This window comes from Podarcis bocagei (genome assembly GCF_964188305.1).
Source record: "Podarcis bocagei genome assembly, chromosome: 7".
Classification (NCBI taxonomy): domain Eukaryota; kingdom Metazoa; phylum Chordata; class Lepidosauria; order Squamata; family Lacertidae; genus Podarcis; species Podarcis bocagei.
The window spans coordinates 87,508,312-87,534,760 of NC_138132.1; the positions used below are offsets into that span (position 1 = coordinate 87,508,312).

At 52.1% G+C, this 26,449-nt stretch overlaps 1 protein-coding gene across 1 annotated transcript in view; it reads right to left on the reverse strand.

Annotated features, from left to right (window-relative positions):
• GFRA2 (GDNF family receptor alpha 2) overlaps positions 1 to 23,603 on the reverse strand; it is a 92,008-nt gene extending 68,405 nt beyond the window's left edge. Inside the window, exons 1-2 of the mRNA XM_081203130.1 lie at positions 23,470 to 23,603; positions 6,420 to 6,734 (exon numbers count right to left, since the gene is read on the reverse strand). Of these exons, the coding sequence (XP_081059256.1) occupies positions 6,420 to 6,734; positions 23,470 to 23,509 (355 nt within the window). The 5' untranslated portion in view covers positions 23,510 to 23,603. The remainder of the gene's footprint in view (positions 1 to 6,419; positions 6,735 to 23,469) is intronic.
• Positions 23,604 to 26,449: the final 2,846 nt, after the last annotated feature.

Here is a 26,449-nt window from a genome sequence, read left to right on the forward strand (position 1 = left end):
GGCAGCTGCCCCCCTCCTCTCTTGTAATTAAGAAGCTCAGCTGCTCAAACACAAGGTTATTAGCAAGCCAGGAGCACTCCAGGAAGGGTCAGCCCCCACCACAGGAGCTCCTCGCTGGACAGTTACAAATGCATTTCATTACAGTACTGGGGATTGTTCCCCATTGCCAGGCGAGCTCAGCTGCCCCCGTGCACAGAGGCTGCTTTTCAAGGGCACGCTTCTCACACAGGCTGCTTCTCTCCTTTCTCAATAGGGAACGGGAGCCCGGGAAGGGAAAGACAGAGCCTTAAGGGGAGGTTCACATGGAAATCATAGAGTTGTAGAGGCGTCATCCCCCTGCAATCCGACTTGAAATGCAGCAAGGTCGTTTCCCTGCCACCCACAGAGTTCCAAGATGCATTTACAGAGGATCGTTCCCATCAGGAAGTGGGATGCCTGAACCCGACACGCAGGATGGTCGACAGATTCTGTGTATAGATCTGTAGGCGCAGAACACCCCCCCGACCCAAACTAGTTCGTTAAGAAAATCCCCATACTTGGTTCCATGGGTGACTCTGGGTCAACTCTCTGCAGCAGCTTATCTTAAAGTTTTAAGTATCTATAGGCTTATCACATTTATAAATTTTAAATTTATTGTTGTACATTGTTTTAAATGTTTGTTTTCCTTCTGGGATTGTACCCCCAAGTGTGTTTTACAAGCTGGTCTCTACCCGTAATAAATTATCTATCTATCATCTATCTATCTCAGGACCTTTTCAGTTTCCCACCCTGACAATTACTATTTACGAAGCTGTTGTCTGCGCACACGTGATGGCCAGACATTTGCGCGACCACTGACTCTGCACCCAGTTTCCTAATCGGATTGAAGCTGGTTTCAGAAACGGCAGCATTTGTCAAGGAACAGCAGGACCGAAACGGATCATGGCTAACATCGTGTGAACGCGGCTTCTAAATTTAGCAGTGGGGGGCACTGGGTGCAGAGGAAGCGGTCATTTGAATGTGCCCAAAGAGGCTCTGGGGACACAGGTGGCACTGTGGACTAAACCACTGAGCCTAGGGCTTGCCAATCAGAAGGTCGGCGGTTCGAATCCCCATGACCGGGTGAGCTCCCATTGCTCAGTCCCTGCTCCTGCCGACCTAGCAGTTCGAAAGCACGTCAAAGTGCAAGTAGCTAAATAGGTACTGCTCTGACGGGAAGGTAAACGGCATTTCCGTGTGCTGCTCTGGTTCGCCAGAAGCAGCTTAGTCATGCTGGCCACATGACCCGGAAGCTGTATGCCGGCTCCCTCGTCCAATAAAGCAAGATGAGCGCCGCAACCCCATAATCGCCCGCGACTGGACCTAATGGTCAGGGGTCCCTTTACCTTTAAAGAGGCTCTGACTTCCATCTAAGTGTGCAAAGGGGGAGTAACTGAGGAAAGTCCTGGTGTCTGTCAGCCATAGCTCAGTGGCAGAGCAGCTGCCTTGCATGTAGAAGGTCCCAGGTTCAATCCCTGGAATGCCCAGGAAGGGTTGGGAGAGACCTCCTCCCCAAAATCCTGGAGCGCTGCTGCCGGTCAGGGCTTGTCCACATCCCTGTTTGTCCCGTGCTTAAAAAAGCTTGGGTCCGAGTGGTTTTCCACTTCTCCCATGCTTTCTAGGCACAGGTCCAAATGGTTTTGCATTTGCCCCACAGCTCCCCTGGAAAAATGCTCTTTACTGTTGAATTGGAACAAACAGCAATCCATGGAAAACTCAGTTGCTGTTTGGTCTGATTCAGTGGTAAGAGCCGTTCAGAAGTGGAACAGACTCCCACAAGATATGACAGACTCTCCTTCCTTGGAGGTTTTTAAGCCGAGGTTGGATAGCCATCTGCCAGGGAAACTTTAAATGAGATTCCTGGACCTCAGGGGGTTGGGCTGGATGACCCTTAGGGTCCCTTCCAACTCAGCAATTCTATGAAATCGATTAAGTGGCTAGCCTTGCTTCTGCCTCCAAGAAGCTGGAGAATTGCTGGCGTGGAATCAAAGCTTTGTCTCTCCATGGGCAGCTCTGACAGGCCACAGCTTTGCATTTCCCCCTCACTGGGCTTGCAATGACAAATCACACATTCGCAATTCAGGTGCCTCAGCTGCTTCTTTTTCTATATCGCCTCGCCAGGGCCATAAGTAATTAGGTATCTGAAAAACTTTGCCCCTCGCTAGGAAAATTGCCGTGCATCAAAAGGGCAATGGACTTCCCCTGAGCTGGAGGAGGCAGAAATAGCCTCTGGGGGAAGCACCAAGGTGGAACGGGAGCAGCCTTGTGGGTGGGTGGGGAGCTCAGCTGGGCTCCTTCCAGGAGGAAATAGGGCCTTTGGGCAGTTGCTCAGGGGCAACACCTTGGGCAGGTGGGCAGATCTTGCCGTTTGCAAACTGTCCTTTGCCTGTAGGTGCAGATAAATATGCCCAGAGACTTGCATTTGCTGGAAACAGGAAACTGTGCCACAGATCTTGTATGTGTAAAATGGGGTGCATCCATCAACAGAGCACCCCCCCCCCCTTTTCACCACTGCTTTCCTCCCTCCTCCTGCCAGTTTACTTATAGCTGCTGCACCTTCCTGGGCTAGTTTGTTTTGTGACAGATTAACATAGAAAAACTGAGATAATGAGGTACCGGTAAATGGCACACAGAGGCTGGGTACTTTTTCATTGACAGGGTCCCTACTTCATGCTAAAAATTGAAATGGTAACACTTAGAATCACAGAATTGTAAGAGCCGGAAGGTACCCCCTCTCCCCGGATCATCTGGTCCAACCCACTCCAGTGCAGAAATCTTTGCAAGATTCTTTGCATTTCCAGTGAAAGGCAAAAGGCTGCATTTCAGCTGGCTGGAGATCTTTTGTGAAATCTCTTTGTGTTTTGCACATTGAACCTCTGCAATCAGGAATAATATATTATAATAATAATAATAATAATAATAATAATAATAATAATAATAATAATAATAATAATAATAATAATAATAATTTATTAGTTATACCCCGCCCATCTGGCTGAGTTTCCCCAGCCACTCTGGGCAGCTTCCAGTTGAGTGTTAAAAACAATACAGCATTAAATATTAAAAACTTCCCTAAACAGGGCTGCCTTCAGATGTCTTTTAAAGAGAAGATAGCTGCTTATTTCCTTCACATCTGAAGGGAGGGCGTTCCACAGGGCAGGTGCCACTACCGAGAAGGCCCTCTGTCTGGTTCCCTGTAGCTGCACAGAGTTCCATGGATCTTACCCCCAGTTAGATTGCTGGTATGTGTGCATTGTAATGGATCAACACCATTACCTGCATTCCTGGACACGCTGTGGGGAGGAGGGCCATGTGGGACTCTCCTGATGAGCTGCTGCACTTCAGAATTTGCCATGGCATTGCAAGTCTGGATTGCAGGGAGTGCCAAGGGGGACACGTGACTTGGGCAACCCATGAGAGAGACAGCAAACCGTATTTTGTCCCCTTCCTTTTTCATACCCCTCGCTGCCTGCAGCAACGCAGAAGCAAGCCCCTTTCAATTTGGTTTCTTTGCAGGGTTTGTTCTCCACTGGGTGGGGAAGGGGAAGAGGTGTAGCCAGGGAAAGAAGGAATGGGAAAGGGAGCACACCTGGTCTGCAAGAGCAGCAGCTTCAAAAGAGCAGCCAGAAAGGTCATGTGGCTTGGAAGATGTGCTTGAAAAGCCTACAATCTTAACCAAGTCCATACAGCAGTAAACCTTATCCAGCTTCTCTTCAAAGGAAGCTTGGTCTAGGCTTCCCTGGGATTCTCCCATCGAAGAATGAGATGCAGACTTGCACAACCGGCACTGGTACAGGTGCCATGTAATACCCATTATCCATTTATAAGAACTCAAATCGTTTGGTTCTTTGGAACTCCCCGCCTCTTGAAATCAGGCCGGCGTCTTCACTGTACTTTTCACAATGCCAGTGCTGCCAATTGAAGCAGTCATGTCGGCAGACACGGGTGAGGCGATCTCGCAAGTAAACCGGTCCCAAGTTGTTAAGGGCTTTATATACTAATAGCAACACCTTGAACTTGGCCCAGTAGCAAGCTGGCAACCAGTACAGATCTCTGAGCAAAGGTGTTCTGTGCTGACAAGGCCTCACTCCCGTCAGCAATCGTGCTGCAGCATTCTGCACTAACTGCAGCTTCCAGATCAAGCACAACGGAAGGCCCACATAGAGTGCAATGCGGTCTCATCCATGAAATAACTGGTGCATGAACTACTGTGGCTAAGCTGTCCGTAACTGTTTGAAACTGTACTCCCTGAATTATTCCTTCACCTGCTTACAAGGAGAGGCTTACTAGCCATTTTAGGCACTGATTTCTTTCTGTTTTGTTTTTTAAAAAATGATCTCTTAAAGCGAAAGGTACCGTAATTATTTTTTCATGTCCTGTGTACAGTCATACCTTAGGTTGAATGTGCTTCAGGATGAGCGCGTTCGAGTTGTGCTCTGCGGCAACCCGGAAGTAATGGAGCGTGTTACTTCTGGGTTTCGCCGCTTGCGCATGTGCAGACGCTCAAAATGACATCATGCACAGAAGAGCCGAAACGTGACCAGCGCACACGCAGACGCGAGGACACGGGTTACGTTTGCTTCTAGATGCGAACGGGGCTCCGGAACGGATCCCGTTCACATCTAGAGCAGTGTTTCCCAACCACTGTTCCGTGGCACACTAGTGTGCCGCGAGATGTTGCCTGGTGTGCCGCGGGAAAAAAATTTTTAAAAAATTTTTTAAGTCAAATTTTCAATTGGGGCGCCATCACTAGATGACCCTGGGGTTCCCTCCCTGCCTCCCGCTCTGCGCCTCCCTCCTCCTCCTCCTCCTCCTCCTCCTCTGGGGAGGCCCTTCCTGGCTCTCGGCCAAGGCTTGGCGGCTGCAACTCACTCACTCGCTCGCCCACCCGTCCCTCCATCCCTGCACCCGGCCTCTCCCCCTCCGTCCCCGGCGCGGGGGCTGCCGGGATCCGTAGTCCCCTCGCCCTTGGGCTCCGTGCCCGTGCGGGGTGCGCGAACTACGTTTCCCAGCGTGGCTTGGCGGGCCGGGTGTTTTGTTTGAAGCGCTCTTCTCCCGGCCATGGAATGAGCGCGGCGGCGGCGGCCGGGCGGGCAGGGGCTCTTCCGCGCAGACCCCGCGCAGCCTGCCTGCGCCCCCGCGGAGATCGGGCGGCAGGATGGAGCCCGGGGATCCCCGCGTAGGCGGAGCGGCGGAGGCGGAGGCTGCCCCCCAGGTAGGGCTGCGTCGGGGGGTTTTTATTTTTGCAATGCTGCATCCGCGCCGGAGGGGACGCATCGGACCGCGGGGAGACCCCTTGGCGGGCCTGCAAGGCAATGCATGCGTGCAGGCGTTGCATGGAGTGCAGTGCAATGCAATGGCAACGTGGCGCCCTGCATGCATGCATGCAACTTCCACCGGCGCTCCGGACTTGGCAGGTGAGGGGGGTCCCCAGTGGGTGGCAGAGAGAGCTGGGAGGGCGAAGGGGAGCCGGGGGGAGCAGCGCTGCTCCCCGAGCCGAGCCCGGGGGGAAACTTCGGCGTCGTTGCGCCGGGTGTTGGAAGCGGAGGCTGGCGGGGGCCCCTCACCTGCAAAACCTGGTCGCCTCTCATATATTTTGTGCATTGCATTCATTGCCCGCTTTCTCCTCCAAGGAGCTCCCGGGGCGTGCGTGGTTCTCTCCATGTTATCCTCGCAACAACAGCCCTGCGAGGTGGGTCAGGCGAGTGGCCCAAGGGAGCACCCAGGGATTGTCCTGGCCAGGTGGGGTGATTTGAACCCTGCTCTCTGCCCGGTCTTCGTCCTCATTTAGCCCCCACATGTGCATGACTGTGCATGACTGAGGTTCCCCCCCCTCATCTTGGCTATGGTGTGAGTCTGTGCTGTTAATTAATGGGGTTCTGCCTTCGGAGAAGATGAGCCAGCCCTCAAGGAGGTGATTATGTAATTTGCTAGCAATTCATGTCCCTCCCGGCGTGACGCTGCGCGCTGACGTCACGGGGCTGTAATGGTGGTGTGCCTCGAGATTTTTTTCATGAAACAAGTGTGCCTTTGCCCAAAAAAGGTTGGGAAACACTGATCTAGAGGTACCACTGTATTCCATCTGGTGAAGGGCTTCACTCCCGCCAGAAGTCATGTGCAGCATCTAGATCAGGCATCCCCAAACTCAGCCCTCCAGATGTTTTGGGACTACAAATCCCATCATCCCTGACATCCTGGTCCTGTTAGCTAGGGATGATGGGAGGTGTAGTCCCAAAACATAAACATCTGGAAGGCCAAGTTTGGGGATGCCTGCTCTAGATGAAGCACAAGGGCGGCCTCACATAGAGCGCATTGCATTGCATTGCAGCAATCCAGCCCAGTTCTCAAAGATCAACTCAGTTTCACACATGCACACCCCTGCTAGCCAGGAAGGTACTTACCCCCTGTCAAGCCAAGGTGGATACTCCAGTAGATCTGAAGGCACAGGAGCTCCTTCTTCATCCCGCGCTTGCAGTGGCAGTCGTAGAGGGGGCTTTCCTGTAGCACCTCCAGCGCTGCCTGGCACTCCTTGTTGGCCAGCATGGTGTTGCGGTCACGCCCGGCCACACACTGGCGCAGCGTGCGGTAACGGGAGCTGCAGCTGGGCTCGGCCGCACACAGCTCGTTGGCGCGGACACAGTCCACAGGGATCCGCCAGGTGTGGAAGTCCTGGGTGGTCAGCGAGGAAGAAGCAGCCCAGGTGTGCAACATCTTGTCTGCAGGCAAGGAGGAGAACACAGAGAAGTGGCTCAGAGAGGAAGAGAGCAGAGACACAGGGTACCACGTCCCCAAAGCCTGGGTAAGCAGGGTTAGAAACTCAGATATATAAGCAAGGCACCAAATGGCTCCTTAAACCAAATTTGCAGTCACCAAAACGGAATGTCTAGGAGGCAAGTCTTTGTTCCCCAAATGATGGACTGACCGTGATTGATTCTCAGTTAAACATCTCGCTAGTTCAGAGCACAATCTTGAGCTAGGTTAAGAGCATTGAGAACTTAAAGAAGAAAAGTCACTTAAGCCAAGGACAGTCCAACAGGCCTGTTCTGACCTCTTTCTCTTAATCATGAATCACGCTGCACAGAAAAAGCATTTGGGCTGCAGAAATTCATTCCAAATGGGCAGATAAAAGATAATTGATAGAATTCTGCAGGATTAGGCTATGAAAACTGGGCCGATCCAATGGTCCCCAGATGGTGGAGATTCCAGGTGTCATCCTGGGCCCCAGGCATCTTCACTTGGTTACAAGTGATTGAAAGCCACATGCTAATTTTGAACACTGTGGGTATGGGGTGGCATGAAAGAAGTTTAGAAATTCATGCCTGACATGGATAAAGTAGACCGAGAAAAGTTATTCTCCATCTCTCATAACACGATGAACTGCTTGTGGGTATCTAGTGAGGCCCCTGGTATAATAATAATAATAATAATAATAATAATAATAATAATAATAATAATAATTTATTAATTGTACCCCGCCCATCTGGCTGGGCTTCCCCAGCCACTCTGGGCGGCTTCCAAAAGAATATTAAAATACTATAATACATCAAACATTAAAAGCTTCCCGAAACAGGGCTGCCTTCAGATGTCTTCTAAAAGCCTGGTAGTTGTTGTTCTCTTTGACATCTGATGGGAGGGCATTCCACAGGGCGGGCGCCACCACCGAGAAGGCCCTCTGCCTGGTTCCATGTAACCTCACTTCTCGCAATGAGGGAACCGCCAGAAGGCCCTCGGTGCTGGATCTCAGTGTCCGGGCTGAACGATGGGGGTGGAGACGCTCCTTCAGGTATACTGGGCCGAGGCCGTTTAGGGCTTTAAAGGTTAGCACCAACACTTTGAATTGTGCTCGGAAACGTACTGGGAGCCAATGTAGGACTTTCAAGACCAGTGTTACATGGTCTTGGCGGCCGCCCCCAGTCACCAGTCTAGCTGCCACATTCTGGATTAGTTGTAGTTTACGGGTCACCTTTAAAGGTAGCCCCACGTAGAGCGCATTGCAGTAGTCCAAGTGAAAGATAACTAGAGCGTGCACCACTCTGGCGAGACAGGAAAGGTCTCAGCCTGCGTACCAGATGGAGCTGGTAGACAGAATTGACCTGTGCCTCCATGGACAGCTGTGAGCCCAAAATGACTCCCAGGCTGTGCACCTGGTCCCCTTCAGGGGCACAGTTACCCTATTCAGAACCAGGGAGTCCTCCACACCAGCCCCGCCCCCCAAGAACAGAACCAAAATGTTCTTTGGTTCTGATGTTTTAATGTTTCTGTGTTACCAGGAATGGCAATGAGAAGATATAAGTATTAAAATAGTAGCCCCAAGCTCCTCCTGCCCCACCTGAAAGGCTGCCTCTCCTTCAACTCAGCAGGATCACCAGGCCTTCAAGGCCTCACAGCTGGTGAGTGTTAGCACAAGGAGGCCACCCACCACCCTTTCCCAGACTAGCCCCAGGAGAAGTGGAGAGCACACCACCCAGAACCTGCCATCGCGCAGCACCCAAGGGTGCTTTCCTGAATACTTCATATATTTGCTGGAAACTGCCTTAAAGCATTTGTTCAGGCAAAAGGCAGAGAAGGCATCTAGCAATCAAATGCATGGACCACACATGGACCAAGAGCCACAAGAAAATGCAAGCTTCTTGTTTCTCATCATCTGCTGAGAGAAACCAGGTGTGCTTCTTCCAGCCAGGAGTCAACAACCTATGAGGTGCACATCTGGAGATCTGAAGAAACACCCTGGGCACCACAAAATGTGGAAGAAAAGCAGGGGGGTACTCAAGAACCTCCTTGCCCACACGCAACAGGAAAGGCACACAGAGAGAGAGAATATTTAGGACAGATAGAAGCACGTTTTTCTTCACATTAAACTAGGGCACTACATTATGTCTAAATTATTTGTATAGAAACATAAAAGTGGGTTGCTTAAGCCATGCAGTCCAAGTATCTAACTTAGGCCTCCTTACAGGTAGGGTTGGGGCGCGGGTGGTGCTGTGGGTTAAACCACAGAGCCTAAGACTTGCAGATCAGAAGGTTGGTGGTTCGAATCCCCGTGATGGAGTGAGCTCCCATTCTTCGGTCCCTGCTTCTGCCAACCTAGCAGTTCAAAAGCACGTCAAAGTGCAAGTAGATAAATAGGTACCGCTCCGGTGGGAAGGTAAACAGCATTTCCATGCGCTGCTCTGGTTTGCCAGAAGCGGCTTAGTCATGCTGGCCACATGACCCTGAAGCTGTACGCCGGCTCCCTTGGCCAATAAAGCAAGATGAGCACCGCAACCCCAGAGTCGGCCACGATTGGACCTAATGGTCAAGGGTCCCTTTACCTTTACCTGTACAGGTAGGGTTCACATGGTGGAAGTGAGAAAACAAAGCATTTGCTAACCTTCCTCTCAAGGTGAGGGGGTGTGACCTATCTAGGTCTGGCAGAACAGCTTACTCTATGGTCTTAACCCCTTCATGCATTAATTAGGGTTAAGCATGTTGGTTATTTATCCCACATCGCCAGCCCTGGCAGATGGCAACGCCTGTCTCAGCAGCAGCAGAAGCACCTGGGCAGCTCTTTTGCAGGTAAAGCGCTTTCGTCTCTTTCTTTTTGTCACTTTAAAACACCCAGCTGCCAGCATGTCTTTGGCAGGAAGGTCACAACTGAATGTCAAATGAAAGTGTTACTGGAACGTCAGTTCTGGGGGCACAGTGGGGAGGCGGACTGCCCCGCACTGCCAAACCTCACTTTTTATTTTTAATGTATCGCAACTCTCCTAACTGCTCAAGCTGGGTGGAGCCAAGAGGAGCAATAAGGGTACAGCAAGCTCAGTGTTGTTCATTGAAGGACAACTTCCAAACACCACTTTTAGAGAGAAAGGCGGGGAGAGATAGACCTGCTGTTTCTTCTCCAAAGCCAAGAATATCCCATTGAAATGCTGGGGCTTTAGTCATTCTTGGGATTTGAAGAACCCATCTCCTGCACAGCTGTCCTACAAAGTCAGCCTTTTCTAAAGAATCTGGTTGCCCTTTTATTTTCAGGCACCAAAGAAACATCCCAGCAGACTCCGAGAGCCTCCTAAAACATCCATCAAACCTTACTGCAAGACAAGAGGAGGACAATGGTGATTCTTTCATGTGCTGCAGAAGACGGAGGAATCAGAAGTAGCTTAAAAGCAAGAGGAGTCAGGGGTTGTGCTGCGCAAAGGCCTTGCCACCGTCTTGCAGGAGGGATATGCTTGGCAGAATCCCAGACTGCATCCCTTAACCAAATACATGAAGATGATCTGTACTCTGCAACACTTAAAAAGTACCGTATTTTTTGCACCATAACACTCACTTTTTTCCTCCTAGAAAGTAAGGGGAAATGTCTGTGCGTGTTATGGAGGGAATGCCTACGGGTAGCGGGGGGGATCTGCTGCAGTCGTGAGCAGAGGATCCATGGTTTCCCTTCCTTCCCTCCTCCGTGGCTCGCTTTGAAACAGCAAAGCGGGAGAAGAGCCGCTGAGTGAGGAGGAGAGAGGGACAGAGAGCCTGCTTCTTTAATGGAGCAAAGCGGGAGATCAGAGGAGCCGCTTACACGAGTGTAAGCGGCTCCTGTCTGGTTGGTTGCTTTAAAGCAAGCAGGCTCTCTGTCCCTCTCTCCTCCCCACTCAGCTCGCTACATAGCAGCAAAGGTTTTCAGCTTGCTAAGCCGGGGATCAGCAGGGAGGAGGAAGAAAAGCAGAGCCTGCTTGCTTTAAAGAAAGGAGCAAAGCGGGAGGGGAGAGGAGCCTTCTCCAATTATACCCCTCTTCTTCATTATTAGCAGCATCCTTCTCCACCCACCCCACGCGTGCTTCTTCTCCCCTTAAACCCCTCTTCTGCATTATTAGCAGCATCCTTCTCCACCCACCCCACGTGTGCTCCTTGTCCCTTGAGTGCTTTTCCTTCCCTCCCCACTTAAAACATGGTTACAAAGCACGGATCCACATGGATCCTCAGGATTTTTGCACTGGGTCACCCCAAATTCACCATCAGATCACATAGCATGTCCATGGCTACATCTTGCACCAAAAAAATCACGCACCCACTGTTGCCTGGGGCCGCAGTGGTGCAAAAACGTGGTTACAAAGCATGGATCCACATGGATCCTCAGGATTTTTGCATTGGGCTACTCCAAACTCACTGTCAGATCACATGTCTGTGGCCACAGCATGAACCACAAAAATCATACATCCACTGTTTCGTTTAGAATATTTTTTTTCTTGTTTTCCTCCTCTAAAAACTACGTGCGTGTTATGGTCGGGTGCATGTTATAGAGCGAAAAATACGGTACATGCCCAACATCCAGACTGCAATGTGTTGCCTGTTTTGTAGTCCAGTCAAATGAAGAAACTGTGCTGTCATCACTTACATTCCTGGCTTTGAATCTTGGATCCGACAGATTTTCAGGAGCATGAATCGGATGGAAATAAAATTATGTTGCTTTGTTCTTTCTCCCAAGCCTAGTCCTTTGAGGTTTCATCTAGAAGGCAGAAAGAGATCCACAACTATGCCAAGAAAAGGAAGACTACAAAGAAAGAAAGCATTGAATCCTTCTTCCTTCCCTTGTCACAATGGCAAGGCCCCCCAAAGGGCAGAAATATATCTCACGCTTGCATTTGAGCTGTACTCTCAGGGTTTTCTTGTCCTTGGGGTACAGGAATTGTAGTGATCCAGTACATAGCTAAAGGTAAAGGGACCCCTGACCATTAGGTCCAGTCATGACCGACTCTGAGGTTGCGGCGCTCATCTCGCTTTATGGCGAACCAGAGCAGCGCACGGAAACGCCGTTTACCTTCCTGCCGGAGCGGTACCTATTTATCTACTTGCACTTTGAGGTGCTTTTGAACTGCTAGGTTGGCAGGAGCAGGGACTGAAGAATGGGAGCTCACTCCGTCACGGGGATTCGAACCACCAACCTTCTGATCTGCAAGCCCTAGGCTCTGTGGTTTAACCCACAGCGCCACCCATGTCCCTAATACAGTACATGGTCATACACAAATGTGTTACTGTTACACAGTTTTAGAAATCATTTGGAGGGCATAAATACATGAAAACTTGGTCTTAAACATTTTGTTCATCATTCTAAAAGAAAATATTTCTTAATCTAAAAACCTTTCAAAATGTCCATGGGGGAGGGGGGACAGGAAGGACAGAATGGGACAAAAAGGGCTTTGAAGAAATGGGGAAATACCTGTTTTCTCCCCTTTTTCCAGTCCACCCCCATCCAGCCTTCAAAGCTCTACATTTGGGCAAAAATTCCTAACTTAACATATATTCTAAGAGGGTTCAAATTGGCAGGACTGACTAGGAACAAGATTTTGGGGCAAAGGTGGATTCAATGAAGACATTGACCCAGTGTGTGGCAGCCTTGAAAAAAGTGAATTCCGTGCTAGGGATCATTAGGAAAGGAAACTGAAAATAAAACTGCCAATATCAGAATGGCATTATGCAATTCTATGGTGTGGCTGTACTTGGAATATTGTGTACAGTTCTGCTTAAAAGGTAAAGGTACCCCTGACCGTTAGGTCCAGTCGCAGACAACTCTGGGGCTGCACGCTCATCTCGCTCTGTAGCGCCTCAAAAAGGATACTGTTCAAGGTGTATAAACCTATTATTTACCACTGAATTGGAGCAAACATCAGTCTGCAGAAAACCTGAATCAGGCATCTCCCAAACTCAGCCCTCCAGGTGTTCTGGGACTACACTTCCCATCATCCCTGACCACTGGTCCTGTTAGCTAGGGATGATGGGAGTTGTAGTCCCAAAACATCTGGAGGGCTGAGTTTGGGGGTGCCTGACCTGAATTGTTGTTTGCTCCAATTCAGCAGCAAAGAGAGGTTTTCGGTGGGGAAGGGGAGGGAAGCAACACTTGGGCACAGACCAGGAAAGTGCCAACTTGTGCCTAGAAAGTGCAGGGTGTGGATGAGCCCTGAATGTTGGACGATTTTGGACAGACACATGTCTTCACGTAGTTCAGCTATGGAACACGCTCGCACAGGAGGCTGTGACTGTCACCAACTTGTATGGCTTTAAAGGAGGATTAGACATATGAATGGAGAACAAGGCTATGGATGGCTGCTAGGGCACCATGTTGGCAGTCCACTGTCCCCAGCCTGGGGGTCTTCTGCATTTCACTGGCCCTCCAGTCATGCAGTCTCAGGAGGGTCCTGTGAGAAAGTGGAAAGGGAATTGCCGCTTCCTCTTCTAAGTTGCCATCTGTGAAATGACCTCGGTCTCAGGCTGCTGTCTGCAGGAATTAGATGCTGAAAGTCTGGAAAGCCCTGAAGGGGTTATCCCAGCAGCCTTGAAGCAGAGCATCCCATCTTCCAAATGCAAAGGGGTTGGGCTTCATCATGTGTCAGACATGCGGGTGCTGCGCGGAGGTTGGCACAAGGTGACACGAGAGCCACAGTTCACGCATTCCTTTGAATTCAGCACTCTCTCAGGGTTCACCTAAGTTCACCCAGTTCCATGCCTGGGACATGTTGTTTTCATTAAAACTGCATGATGCGCTGAGAGAGAAAGCATGACAAGATTTGATGCCTTCATCTGCTTTACAGGATTAAAGTCACGCAGACTCAGGAGAGGAGGGAATTTGGGAGCGGTGAATAAGTTGGTGTGTTCTGATTTCATAGGCTTGTAGAGCTGGAAGAGACCCCAAAAGTCACCTAGCCCAATGCCCCGCAGTGCAGGAATCACAGCTGAAGAATTCTTGACGGATAGCCATCAACCTTCTGTTTAAAAACCTCCAGTGAAGGAAAGCCCACCATCTTCTCAGGTAATCCGTTCAACTTCCTGATGTTGAGCCAGAATCTCCTTTATTGTCACTGGAATCCATTGGTTTGGGTCCTCCCCTTTGAATCAGCAGAAAACAAGCTTGTTCCATTTTCCATGGGTCATCCCTTTAGATATCTGAAGATGGCTATTGTGTCACTTCTCAGTCGTCTCTTCTCCAGGTTAAATGTACCCAAATCTCTCCACCATTTCTCATAATTCTTGATCAGTTTGGCCATCCTGTTTTCCACACCTTCAGCTTGTCAATCTCCATAGGCGCTGACTCCATGGGGCTTGAGGGGGCCCGAGCCCCCTCAAAAATTCGTTTGGGGGGGCTCTGCCCCCCAATAATCTCCGGCGCCCCTCCAGCAGAGCGCCATCGCCGCCCCTCCCCCAGCCCAAAATGTACAGGATCGGGCTGCATGCCTCCTGCCCTCCCTCCTGAGTAAAAGCTCCACCCAATTTCCGCTCCGGAGCTGATTAATAGGCACAGCATGCTCTCCCCTATTCGCTCACGAGGAGGCGGCGCCACTTTATTTGCATATTCATGAGCTTATTTATTATTCATGAGCTTTCCCGGGCCCCCCCCCCAATATTTTTTATAAGTCCGCGTCCGTGTCAATCTCCTCCTTAAACTGTGTGGACCAGAACTGGTCACAAGACTCCAAGTGGAGTCGAACCAAGGCAGAACAAAACAGAACAGACCAGTACTATACTACCCTTGATTTAGCTTCCTGGGAACCTCCAACAAAAGCCAACAAAGGCTGCATCTTGGGCTGCTCAATCCTGACATCCATACTTGGCCAAAGCTGTGGTTGCTCAGCTTTGGGCACCTGCTCTGAGTGTCATATGAGCCACAGAGACCAGCACTGCACAGAATGAGGTGGAACGGGTTGTCCAAGGTAAGGCCAAGAGTTGCAGGCAACCTAGGAAGCTGGTGGCCAAGGTGGTGTCAACCCTTTGAGTCAAAGCCAAGAACAAGGCTAAAGGAAAAGGAGGGAGGGGGAGGGGGAGGGCTGTCAATGGCAGCACAAGAAGATACAATGGAAACTTGAAATGACCAGTTGCCTAAAGTAATTTGACACAGGCAAACAAGCAACAGCAAAGTTTGGGAAGCCAGGAAGCTGGTTCATCCAGCATCAGACCATTGGTGCATATAGCTCAGCACTGTCAACAGGGGCTGACAGGGGCACTCTGGGATTTGGGGCATGCTCTCTCCACCACCACCACCACCACCCCCCAATCCAGAGGGAGAAGCAGGCCTGGGTGGGAGCCATGGCAGGACAACCCTTTAGCAGTGAGTGAGAAGAAACTGCTAAGAAACCCGAGGAACAGGATCCAGCAGAGATCAAAACTTGAGCCTTCAAAGGGCATCTTCTCCCAAGACTTTGTTCCTGGCCCAGTTGCTCTTTGAAGTGTGTCAGTAAAGTTTTAAGGCTTTGTAGATCCCAGCTCAGGGAAAGGATGGCCTGCCCTGGGGGGTTTATTAGAGCATTGCCCATCCCTGCTGGGTGCATGGCATTTTCCCACCCCCATATGGTCCGGACTACATTTCCCATCAGCCCCAGACAGCATTGCAATGCTGAACTCTTAAGACTGCACTGGCTGGGGCTGATGGAAATTGTACTCCGAAGCGTTGAAAAAGGACTGGACCACCATGGGATGAGGATACAGCTATCAGTGGTTGCTAGCCAAGATGCCACTGTGCCTCAGAAAAGCAGCTGCCAGGAACTGCAAGTGGGCAGAGTGCTCATGTGCTCCTGTCCAGCTTGCAAGCTCCCCAGTGTGAGAACAGGATGAGGGATGAGATGGTCCATTTGCCTGACCCAGCAGGCTGCTGCTCTTATGTTGGAAGGGAGGCAGAGAAGGCTCTGCCCCACATCCATGGAGCCCAGCAGGCCAGCAGACACAATCACCTCCTCTCTTCGCAAGAGTGAGTCTCTCTGTCTCTCCCCATCTTCCTTCTCCTCCACACCCCCACCCTGAACCCATCCACTTAATCCAGCATAAATAAACTCAGCATTTCAGGGCTGCAGCTCTCCACCCTGCTCCCCCAGGAGGGAACTTCACTTCTTTTGTACTTTGTTTGGCTTGGTCTGGCAGGAACTGTCCCATTGAATGGGAAAACTCAGCTTTCCCCCTGCTTGGTTCAGGCAACGCCTCCCCCACCGCCGCCCACTTGACTAAGGAGGGAAGGCTGGGAAGGCTTCCCAACAGTTTCTTGGCTGAAAGACAGTGGGGAGGGGGATCAAAAGGGCTGTCTCTCCAAGGCCCCCTGCCTCCAAGCACACACAGCCTGGCACTGGCTTGCAATCTGGGGCCATAGAGCCTTTGCCTGCCCCACCCCACTGATGCCACCACCATACACAGAAAAGGCACCAGGCAGAGCCCCTAGGAAGTGAGGCAGCAGCGACACCTACAGGCAGGTGGGCCCTCTGCCCATTCAGTGCTTCCCAAGGCAACACACAGATGGGGCAGTTCGAAGGGTTGCGCCTACAGATACTTTCCAGCATCATGTTCCAGCTGAAGCCTGTCTGCTCCATTGCAAGGCCCTCTGAAGGCCAGCGCCTGGTCCCTGGCAGTAGCCAGCACACAGCCTCTCCATCCCAGAGGCTTATGGGAGACCCTGGACACTGGCCTTGAAGCCTTGCATGGTGACCCCCACCTGAAAGGGAGGTGCAGCTGCCTCGGAGAGGCCTTCTGAACAAGGTCCCAGTTCCTCATGACCTGGCTCTACAACACACAGAGGCTCAGGGGGACCAGGGTGGAGCTGCCTGGGCAGAGGCAGGAGGGTCAAACAGCTGGGGCCACAAGGAGGCCAAAAGCGGAGTGCTCTGAGAGGTAGGCAATAAGGAAAGTTGAATGGTTGTTCGTGTGGCACCGGTCACATCCTGGCCTATCCTTCCTCATAGAAGAGTTTGGAGTTGATATCCCGCTTTATCACTACCCAAAGGAGTCTCAAAGCAGCTAACATTCTCCTTTCCCTTCCTCCCCCACAACAAACACTCTGTGAGGTGAGTGGGGCTGAGAGACTTCAGGGAAGTGTGACTGGCCCAAGGTCACCCAGCAGCTGCATGTGGAGGAGCAGAGACGTGAACCCGGTTCACCAGATTACGAGTCCACCTCTCTAACCACTACACCACACTGGAGAACAATCCCCACCACCAACTCCACATTTTTCAGAAGGAGAACTTTCCTGCAGAAGCGGGGAATCAAACCCGGTTCACCAGATTACGAGTCTACCACTCTAAACCACTACACCATTCTGGATCTCAGGAAATGAGACAAAGTTGGAGCAGTTGAAATAACGTATGAAGGGTCTGGATCAGGCGAAAAGGGGTTTCATCTAGCCCAGTATCCCATTTTCACAGTGGCCAAAGGCTCCTAAGAACTTAAGATTCTGGACAGACTGCCTGTGGACCTGGAGGTTCCACAAGAATATATGATCCTGATGGACCAGGTCAATGGCCCGGCTAGTTCTTACATTGCTCAACCAGATGCCCTAAAGAGAATGTTGCAAGAAGGAGCTGAACATAACAGCAACTCGCTCCCCACTTGCAATTCTGAACAACTGGAGGATTATTCTTACTTAAATCCCCACCCCCACCCCTATTTCCAGGCAGAGGTCTGTGTCAGAGCAGGGTTTGTTTGGTTTTGCCCCAAACTTTCCCTGCAAAAATACCCATTCTTTAAAGCTGAATCGGAGAAAACATCAATTTGGCTTTTCAGCGGATTGACGCTTGCTCTGAATGAGATTTAAAGGGTGGGTGTTCGCGGGGAAAGCTCTAGAGCAAAAAGAGGGTGGGCACTCAGACACGGAGCTTTAAATCGCAGGCTGTGCCTGTTGATAAGGGAAAATAGAAGGTGTTGCAATTCCCCCCCCCCTTGGTTTTAACACTGGAAAGAGGGGAGGAAAGGTAAGCCCTGAGAGTCAGAAGCGTGACTTCATAGCTATCATGGCCAGCACCCCTTGATAGGTCTCTCCTCCATGAATTTGTCCAATTCTCTCTTAAACCACCACTGGCGCCTGCAGTGCCATTGGCCTATGACAGTGGTCACTCCTAAGTTCAGTGACTTGAGTCTCAGAGCATTTCCAGACAGAAAAAATAAGTCCTTTCCCACCTCTAGAGGGGAGGGGGCAGCCTTTCTGTTTGGGGGGGGAGCAGGGCAGGAAGAGCAGAAGTATTAACATTTTTCCTGTACTCAAACAACCGTTCCTGGAAAAATTCACCACTGCAGAACTACTCCATCAGTATCTCGGTCCTGAAGGAAGGAGAGCTCTCACGTTCCAGCTGTTCCCCTCCCACACACCCTGTGGCTTTATTGCATCATTTTAATTGGTGCTTGTTGTTTTAATATTTTTGTGCACACCACTTTGTGGTGTGCATGCAGTAAACACGTTGTGTAAACAAAAAAAAAACCGTTGCAAAGAAGCAGAGTTCTGCTCCAACACTGGACAGAGCGGGGGAGGGGGCGGTGTACACTGAGATACAGTGTGGTGTACTGGTTAGAGTGTTGGACTAGGACAGGCATAGGCAAACTCGGCCCTCCAGATGTTTTGAGACTACAATTCCCATCATCCTTGACCACTGGTCCTGTTACCTAGGGATGATGGGAGTTGTAGTCCCAAAACATCTGGAGGGCTGAGTTTGCCTATGCCTGGACTAGGACCTGGGAAAGCAGGATTTGAATCCCCACTCAGCCATGAAGTTCACTGGATGACCTTTGGGGAGAGCCATCTATGTCACCTTGATCTCCTTGCAGAAAAAGGTGGAATATAAATTCAATAAAATATTGGAAAGATTTGTGAAATGATTTTGTGTGGACAACAGTCATTGGACAGGGTGTTGGGTGGGAAGCTCTACATTGGGGAATTGGGGTGCTCAGTTTTAAACACCAGCTATTTCAGGAAAGAGTCCCAAAATTGGCTGCACATTGTTTCTGCAAGAGGAGCTTGAGAGCTTTGACCTCGCTGCCTCCATGACCGCCAATCAACAGCCCACCACTGGCACTTCTATACCACCAGGTAGATTCACCTGGTACAGTAAGATCATAAGCACATAAGAAGAGTTTGCTGGATCAGGCCTATAGGGGCCTATCTAGGGCAGCATTCTGTTCCCACAGTGCCTGACCAGATGCCTCAAAGGGAAAGCCACAAGCAGGATTCGAGCACACAAGTACAGTGGTACCTCGGGTTACAGATGCTTCAGGTTACAGACACTTCAGGTTACAGACTCCGCTAGCCCAGAAATAGTACCTTGGGTTAAGAACTTTGCTTCAGGATGAGAACAGAAATCACCTGGTGGCAGCGGGAGGCCCTATTAGCTAAAGTGGTACCTCAGGTTAAGAACAGTTTCAGGTTAAGAACGGACCTCCAGAACGAATTAAGTTCTTAACCCGAGGTACCACTGTACTCTCCCCTCCAGTGGTTTCCAGCAACTGGTATTCAGAAGCCTTGCTGCCTCCACAGCATAGCCATTGTGGCTAGGAGCCTTCTTTGCCATGAAGTTGACTAATCCTCTTTTAAACCCATCCAAGGTGGAGGCCATCACTGCCTCCTGTTCTGTGGGAGGGAGTTCTGTAGTTTAGCCATGTGCTGCGTGAAGAAGTGGCTGTTGCCAATCATTTTTGTTGTGTGCAGGAGAAATGTGATTCCCCCTGCTCCTTCCTCCCCTGCCCCCCCCCAACACCACACACACACACAAGCATTTGGAAGAGAGCCATTATCTGAATGGTGTTCAGCAATGGTCTTCCCTCCCCCTTTAGGCAACTTTGGAACCCTTGTCTAGCGCAGCTCATCCCTCATCAGGAAAAGCCCCCCCCCCCCCCCTCGAGCATAGCAGACTGTCTTGCATAACCAGACAATGCATCTCTGATCAAATTGCTGGAAAGGAGTGGAGCCCAGCGCCCAGGGAACACGTGCTGAGAGACAATTTCATCCCATGTAGTACCTGTTCCTTTCCTTGTGTGACTGTCAGTGGAAGGCCAAGACAGAATTCAGAAGCCACTTCAGCCCTAGAGACCAACATGTCAGCACTGTGTGCTTGTCTAGCTATGAGGTTAGGCAGTTTTTCACCAGACACTTATGCAAGGCAGCATAGAAAAGTTGCAATGGCAAATGGTGGCAGAATATTATTTGTTTGTTTGTTTGTTGCACTGATATCCCACTTTTTCCTCCAAGACCTCTGTGAGGCAGGTTAGGCTGAGAGTGAACGACTGGCCCAAGATCACCTAGGAAGCTTCATATCTGAGTGGGGATTTGAAGCCTGATCTCCCAGGCCCTGGTCCAACACTCTAACCACTACACCACACTGATTGCTTTGACTTTATCACCACCAAACAACACTCTTAGAAGGAGCAGACACCAAGCACAGTAAGGAAACAAAGCAGTCCTCCCTCTAGGCTTGGGATCCACAAAGCAAGGAAGCAGCTTCAGCAAGCAGCAGCAACCTTGATCGTTAACAGAATCATCCATGAGAGGGATGGAAAAAGTCACCCACCCAGGATGGTCACCCACCAAACTGCCACAGGTCCCACTCACGATAATCCAGCCCAGATGAGACCACTATAACCCAAGGTATCAAGAGAGAACTAAATCTAGCAACAAAACAGCAGGAACTGTATTTACTCTAGTGCAACTGCAATCAAGAGCGCCCAACTCAAGATACTCCACTTGGTTAAGACTCGGTGATCCATCTGTCCTGTTTCAGTTTCTCTGTTTCCAGAATATGCTTCCATTCAGGGATAATTTTATCCAAGCCATGGACACAAAGCTCACAGTGCTATAGGAATTCCCCAAGGGTTGTTTCCAGGAGACCTAGCCCCTAAATCCCATGTCCTACAAAAAGGACATGGGCCTGAAAACCACACACACCCCAACCAGGAAGAGAAGGGCAACTTCCCCATTTCCACTGGGATCTCTCCCCTTTCACATGATGCCTGAGCCCATCCCACTTTAAAAAGATCAGCTTCTTCCTCGTTTTGTGACCCTGTTCAGAAGCCAGCCTGAGGACATCCGTGGAATTGATGTCCTGTCAGTTCACAAAGAGACACTCTCCATGGATTTTGGACCTGCTCTGCATTGGTGATCTAGGACCTGGTTTGTGCGAAAAACAAAAAACCAATGCCTTTGCCTGCCAAATCTTCTGGACACCCAAGTTATCCCAGGCACCTATTGATGTCTGTGGTCAGCCAGCAAACGGAAAGCAGATCTGAAAATCTAATCATGCAGTTTGTCTGGGTGCCAAACTCCTGTTCCAAAGGTTGCATTTGTAATTGGTTTGCCCCTTGCCTGGATCACCTGTCCTAGTGCCAGCCCACACTTTGCTGCCGTATCAAGAGAAGAAGAAATCCCACACACGCCTCCAGAAGACAGAATATCCCCCCCCCGCCCCCAACAAAGAAAGCCAGAAATGCTCGCTGCCAGCTAGTCAAGGTTGTACGCTCTCCCCCAAACCCACAACACATTCATAAACATGTACGCTCTTTTTCTTTAAAAGTCATATGTGAGGCAACACACACAGAGGACAGCAGATTTGTGGAGCTGGGCTGTTGGTTCTGCTGACAAGTTCCAGCTTTCCTTATCGTACAATAAGGAAATGGTTTCAGTTGCACGCCACTCTTGAAAGGTAGGGCGAGCCAGCTGCGGCTTTGCAACTCAACTTCAACTCCCAGAATCAGCACCACACGAGAGCAGCTTTATTCACCAACCAGGCTGACACCTTCCAGATGTTTTGGACCACAACTCTCACCACCACCCCCAGCCAGCGCAGTGACTCTCCCATTCGTTGAAGCATCACACAGCTGTAGGTTTGTTAGGACACCAAGGGAAGTTGCATAGGAACACAGAAAGCTGCCTTATAGTGAGTCAGAGCATTGGTCCATCTTGCTCAGTATTGTCTAAACCGACTGGCAGCTGCTCTCCAGGATTTCCAGCAGGGGATCTCCCCCAGCCCCTTCTGGAGATGCTGTCAAGGATTGAACCCGGGCCCTTCCACATGCAAGACAGATGTTCTACCACTGAGCTACAGCCTTTCCCCAACACAGCAGGAGGGCACCAGGTTGTTGGAGAGTATTCCAGGTGAAAGGAAGGAGGTGGGCAGTCTAGATCCAGTTGGGGGGGGGGTCCACTGGACCCTGGACCTCATCATCAGCCCTGCTGGTCATTGCTGTTGCCAACGGCCCAATCCTGGCCACCATCTCCTTACACTGTGTTGTTTGCATACACACACATTTGTGCAGAGAAAGACAACATGACGACTGGGGTCAGTCTCAGCCTCCGAAAGCATTGCATTTGGCAAGGGCAGTGGAAAGAGAAGAGGCAGAGGTGGGGAAAGGCTGGGGGGCTCAGCAGGCCTGAAATGAGACACACGCACCCTTCCTCCATTGAGAATTGAGGCTCTCTCTGTGACAGCACCAGTCACTAGCCCAAGCGGGAAATGGGGAGTGGCCAGGTTTTGGCAGGAGGACAGGCGTGAGCTGCATCCCCCAGTGTGGCGAGGACTGCTCTCTCATGCCCAGTTATAGCCAGGATGCCCAGAGAGGGCAAAGATTGGTCAGTGGGCTCCTGGGGTCTCTGCGCCTGTTCCAGCTGGTCTTCCTGCCACGGACCTTTGCGAGGCTGGACCTTCTCTTGAGGAATACCCTTCCTTTCCCTTCCCCTCTCTCTGGTTCTGCACAGACGTCTGGCATTCTGGGGGTGGGCAAGTGCTTAGCTCCCACTGAGGTCATTTTCTAGTCCAGCAAAGCACTTAAGGCGGTCTCTTCACGCAGTGGCGTAGCGTGGGGGGTGCAGGGGGGCGGGCTGCACCGGGCGCAACATCTGGGGGTTAGGGTTAGGGGGCGCAAATCAACGGGTTAGGGGGCGCAAATTACTTGCCTTGCCCCGGGTGCTGACAACCCACGTTACGCCACTGTCTTCACGAGGCGCTGGCCGCCCGCAGCCTGGTGTCAGCATTTGGGGAGAGATGGAGGTGATACAGTTTCTCTCCCCTCATATATATGGGTGGGTGGGCAGGAGACAAACCCCCCTCTCCATCGCCCTGGCCTATTTCTCCAACTCGCCCTTCAGGACACCCCCCGCCCGGCCATCCGCCCCTCGACCTGGGGCAACCCCAGGAGACTGGCCTCTCAGTACCCTCCAGCAGGCGGGCGAGGCGCACTTTTATGCCCCCCCCCCAGCTCGTAAGCCAGGGAGGTTGATTCCTCCGGACAAAAAGAGAGGACGCCCCCCGCCAACCAAATACACCACCACCCCCACAGCTCCGGTTAGCCTGGAAAGACACAAATGACAATGTCGCCCGCACCCCCGCGCTCTCCTTCTTTCAACTAAACTTTCGGCGGGGGCTCTCCAAGCCGACCTTGGCGGCGGGGAAGCAGCTCCGATCAGAAGCGCTGCGGTGAAACAGTCGACCCCCCTCCCCCATCCCCCCCGCCAGCCATGTCCCATTTCCTGCCGCGCTCCTAGCTGGCAAAGGCAGCGCTGCCCCCCACCAGCTGAGACGCCCCCTGCCAGGCAGATGCGCCCCTCCAACACACACCCGTCCTCCCTTCACACAAGAAGACCCACCAGCGCGCCCCCGTTCCAGTCTTCCCCCTCCCCGCTCTCAGCCCAGGCTAGGCGCCCCTCCGCTTCGCCGTCCAGGGTCCAACCTTCCCCGGCGCACCTGCTGGGTCACTCACCCAGGCAGAGGAAGAGGCAGAGCACGCCGGCGGCGATCATGGCAGGCAAATCGTCCCCGGGACCGGCGGCGGCTCCGCCAAGGCAGCAGCAGCAGCTCTCGCGCTCCGTGCGCTCTCACGGCTCCGTCCGCCCGTCCTGCCGCCGCCGCCGCCGCCCTGCTCCTCAGTCCCCGCGAGGCGGAGGCGCCGTCCGCCGCTCCGCCGGCAGCATCTTGCCTGCCTGTCTCTTCCACGACGACGGAGCGGAGCTCAGAGCGGAGGTTCCATGCCGCGCCGCCTCTCCGCGCTCTCCGCCTGCCCGACGACGACAACGAGGACGGCGCTCGGCTCGCTCTGGCGGCCGCGGGAAGCAGCCGCAAAAGTGGCCGGCAGGAGGCGGAGGAGGCGGAGCTGTCCGCGGTGCTTCGCCCGGCCTCCGCGCCCGCTCCTCGGCAGCCTCTCCGCAGCCCGCCGGAGCCCAGACGTGCAGAGCTCTCCCCCGGCGGAGGCGCGGGCGGGCGGGGACCTTTTGAGGCGGAGGGGAGGCCCTTGGTGGCTCCGCCAGGGAGGGAGCGAGGGCGGGGCACAGCCTCGCCAGGGCGCGCCGTCCAACTTGGCCCTGAAGACGCGCCGCCCGGGATGCCGCTACCTTCTTCCCCAGCAGCAGCGGCGATGCCTCCCCTCCGAGTAGCGGCACAAGGGAGGCGGCAAGGCGGGTGCACCGCGGCGAGGAGGCGTCGGATCGTGCGCCGTCGAGCCTCGCTTTCGCAGGACCTACCTGATCTCCCCTCCCCCCCGCCTCCCCGGGACGTCTCCGGGGACGTGGAGCTGCCTCCCCAAACCGAGATCGTGCCTGGCGGTGGCGTCCTGCCGCGCCGGCGCCAAACGGCCCCGAGGGCATCTCTGAGGTGCATACAAGCGTGCCAAGCAAAGGAACGCCCAAAGACCTCTGTGTGCGTGCAGAGTGCGTTTCCCTGCCAGCTGATTTCGCGCAGCCTGCTCTCTAAACCCTCTCCACGTTCATTTTTAGGACTGCTATCTTTGCATTCACATCCCACCCTTTCCTCCATGGAGTTCAGTTTGGTGCACCCGGTTCTCCTCTGCCTCCCCGTTTTATCCTCACAACAACCCTGTGAGGTAGGTTAGGCCGAAGCTCAGTGACTGGCCTGAGGTCACCCAGTGAGCTTCTTTATGGCTGAGTGGGGATTTGAACCCTGGTCTCTCCTAAGTCCTAGTCCAGCACTCTAACCACTAGGCTGCACTGACTCTTAGTTTCTGGTTTTCTGCCTTCCTTCCAGGCAGCACTGAGCTCCCTCCCCCACCCCTGGGAAGCAGCTGGGGGGGACATACTGACCCCAGCAAAGAGGCACTAAAGAGTCTTGGAGTTTGCTTAGACCTTGGAGGTCATCTCAGCGCAGGATCTCACAACTGCAGCCTCCACCAGCTCTGGCCTCTCCCATCAGTTCAACAACCTTCCTGTTGGGAAGTTTGCCCCAGGTAGAGGATCTTCTCTTTTCTAGATCTGACCCCTTGCCTCACTCCCCTGCCCATTCTCTCTAAAGAGAGGGGTGTCTGCGTGGAGAGGGGGAGCGAGTGTAGATTTGGGAAGAAGTGGGCCTACTGGTAGGGAGATGGTTCTGAAAGAGGCCTTTTCAGCCTCCTCTGTATCACCTGCCACCCCTAGCTGAGAAATCTGGACATAGGTAGCCCTACAGGTGCATGAGTGTCTCCCAGCAGGCTGGTGAGCAGCTGCTACTGGCCACAGGCTGCTCTGGGGGCTCTCAGGTGGCCAGGCAGCCTCCGCTGAGACAGGGCCATGATTCTGCCCAGCCTGCAAACCACTGGGCCTTTCCCCCTGGCCTTTCTGGGTGGCTCATTTCTCCAAGCCTTAGAATCATAGAATGATAGAGTTGGAAGGGCCACCAAGGGTCAGCTAGCAATGCAGGAACCCAGCTGTATCCCTGGGAACAGAATGCAACAACCAAAGAGGCTAGATTTGCCCCACCATCTCTTTCATCCTGTGCTTCTTAGGTGGGTCTCCCGGCCACCATCCTTGGAGGGGGCTCTGAGCTCCCGCTGCTGCTCCAGCTTTCCCAACCTGCCTGGGTCTGTGGAATATACTCGGAGTTGAGAGTGGATTTCATGCTCTTTATTCAGCTCATAGTGGTGAGGAGGAATGGAAGTTCCCCCAGAATGTATGCTTTGTGGATCCTATTGCTCTAGGACCAATCAGACTGCTGCATTGTGGATCCTATTGCTCTAGGACCAATCAGACTGCTGCATTTCGGATCCTATTCAACATCAAACATTTAAAACTTCCATAAACAGGATTGCCTTTAGATGTCTCCTAAAAGTCAGATCGTTTTTTATTTCCTTGACATCTGATGGGAGGATGTTCCACAGGACGGGCGCCACTACCAAGAAGGCCCTCTGCCTGGTTCCCTGTAACCTCACATCTCGCAATGAGGGAACCGCCAGAAGGCCCTTGGCACTGGATCTCAGTGTCCGGGCTGAACGATGGGGGTGGAGACGCTCCTTCAGGTATACAAGACTGAGGCCGTTTAGGGTTTTAAAGGTCAGCACCAACACTTGGAATTGTGCTTGGAAACATACTGGGAGCCAATACCGTGGTACCTCGGGTTACAGACGCTTCAGGTTACAGACCCCGCTAACCCAGAAATAGTACTTCGGGTTAAGAACTTTGCTTCAGGATGAGAACAGAAATCGCACAGCGGTGGTGCGGCAGCAGTGGGAAGCCCTATTAGCTAAAGTGGTGCTTCAGGTTAAGAACAGTTTCAGGTTAAGAACAGACCTCCAGAATGAATTAAGTTCTTAACCCGAGGTACCACTGTATAGGTCTTTCAGGACCGGTGTTATATGGTCCCAGCAGTCACTCCCAGTCACCAGTCTTGCTGCTGCATTCTGAATTATTGTAGTTTCCAGTCACCTTCAAAGGTAGCCCCACATAGAGCATGTTGCAGTAGTCCAAGCGAGAGATAAC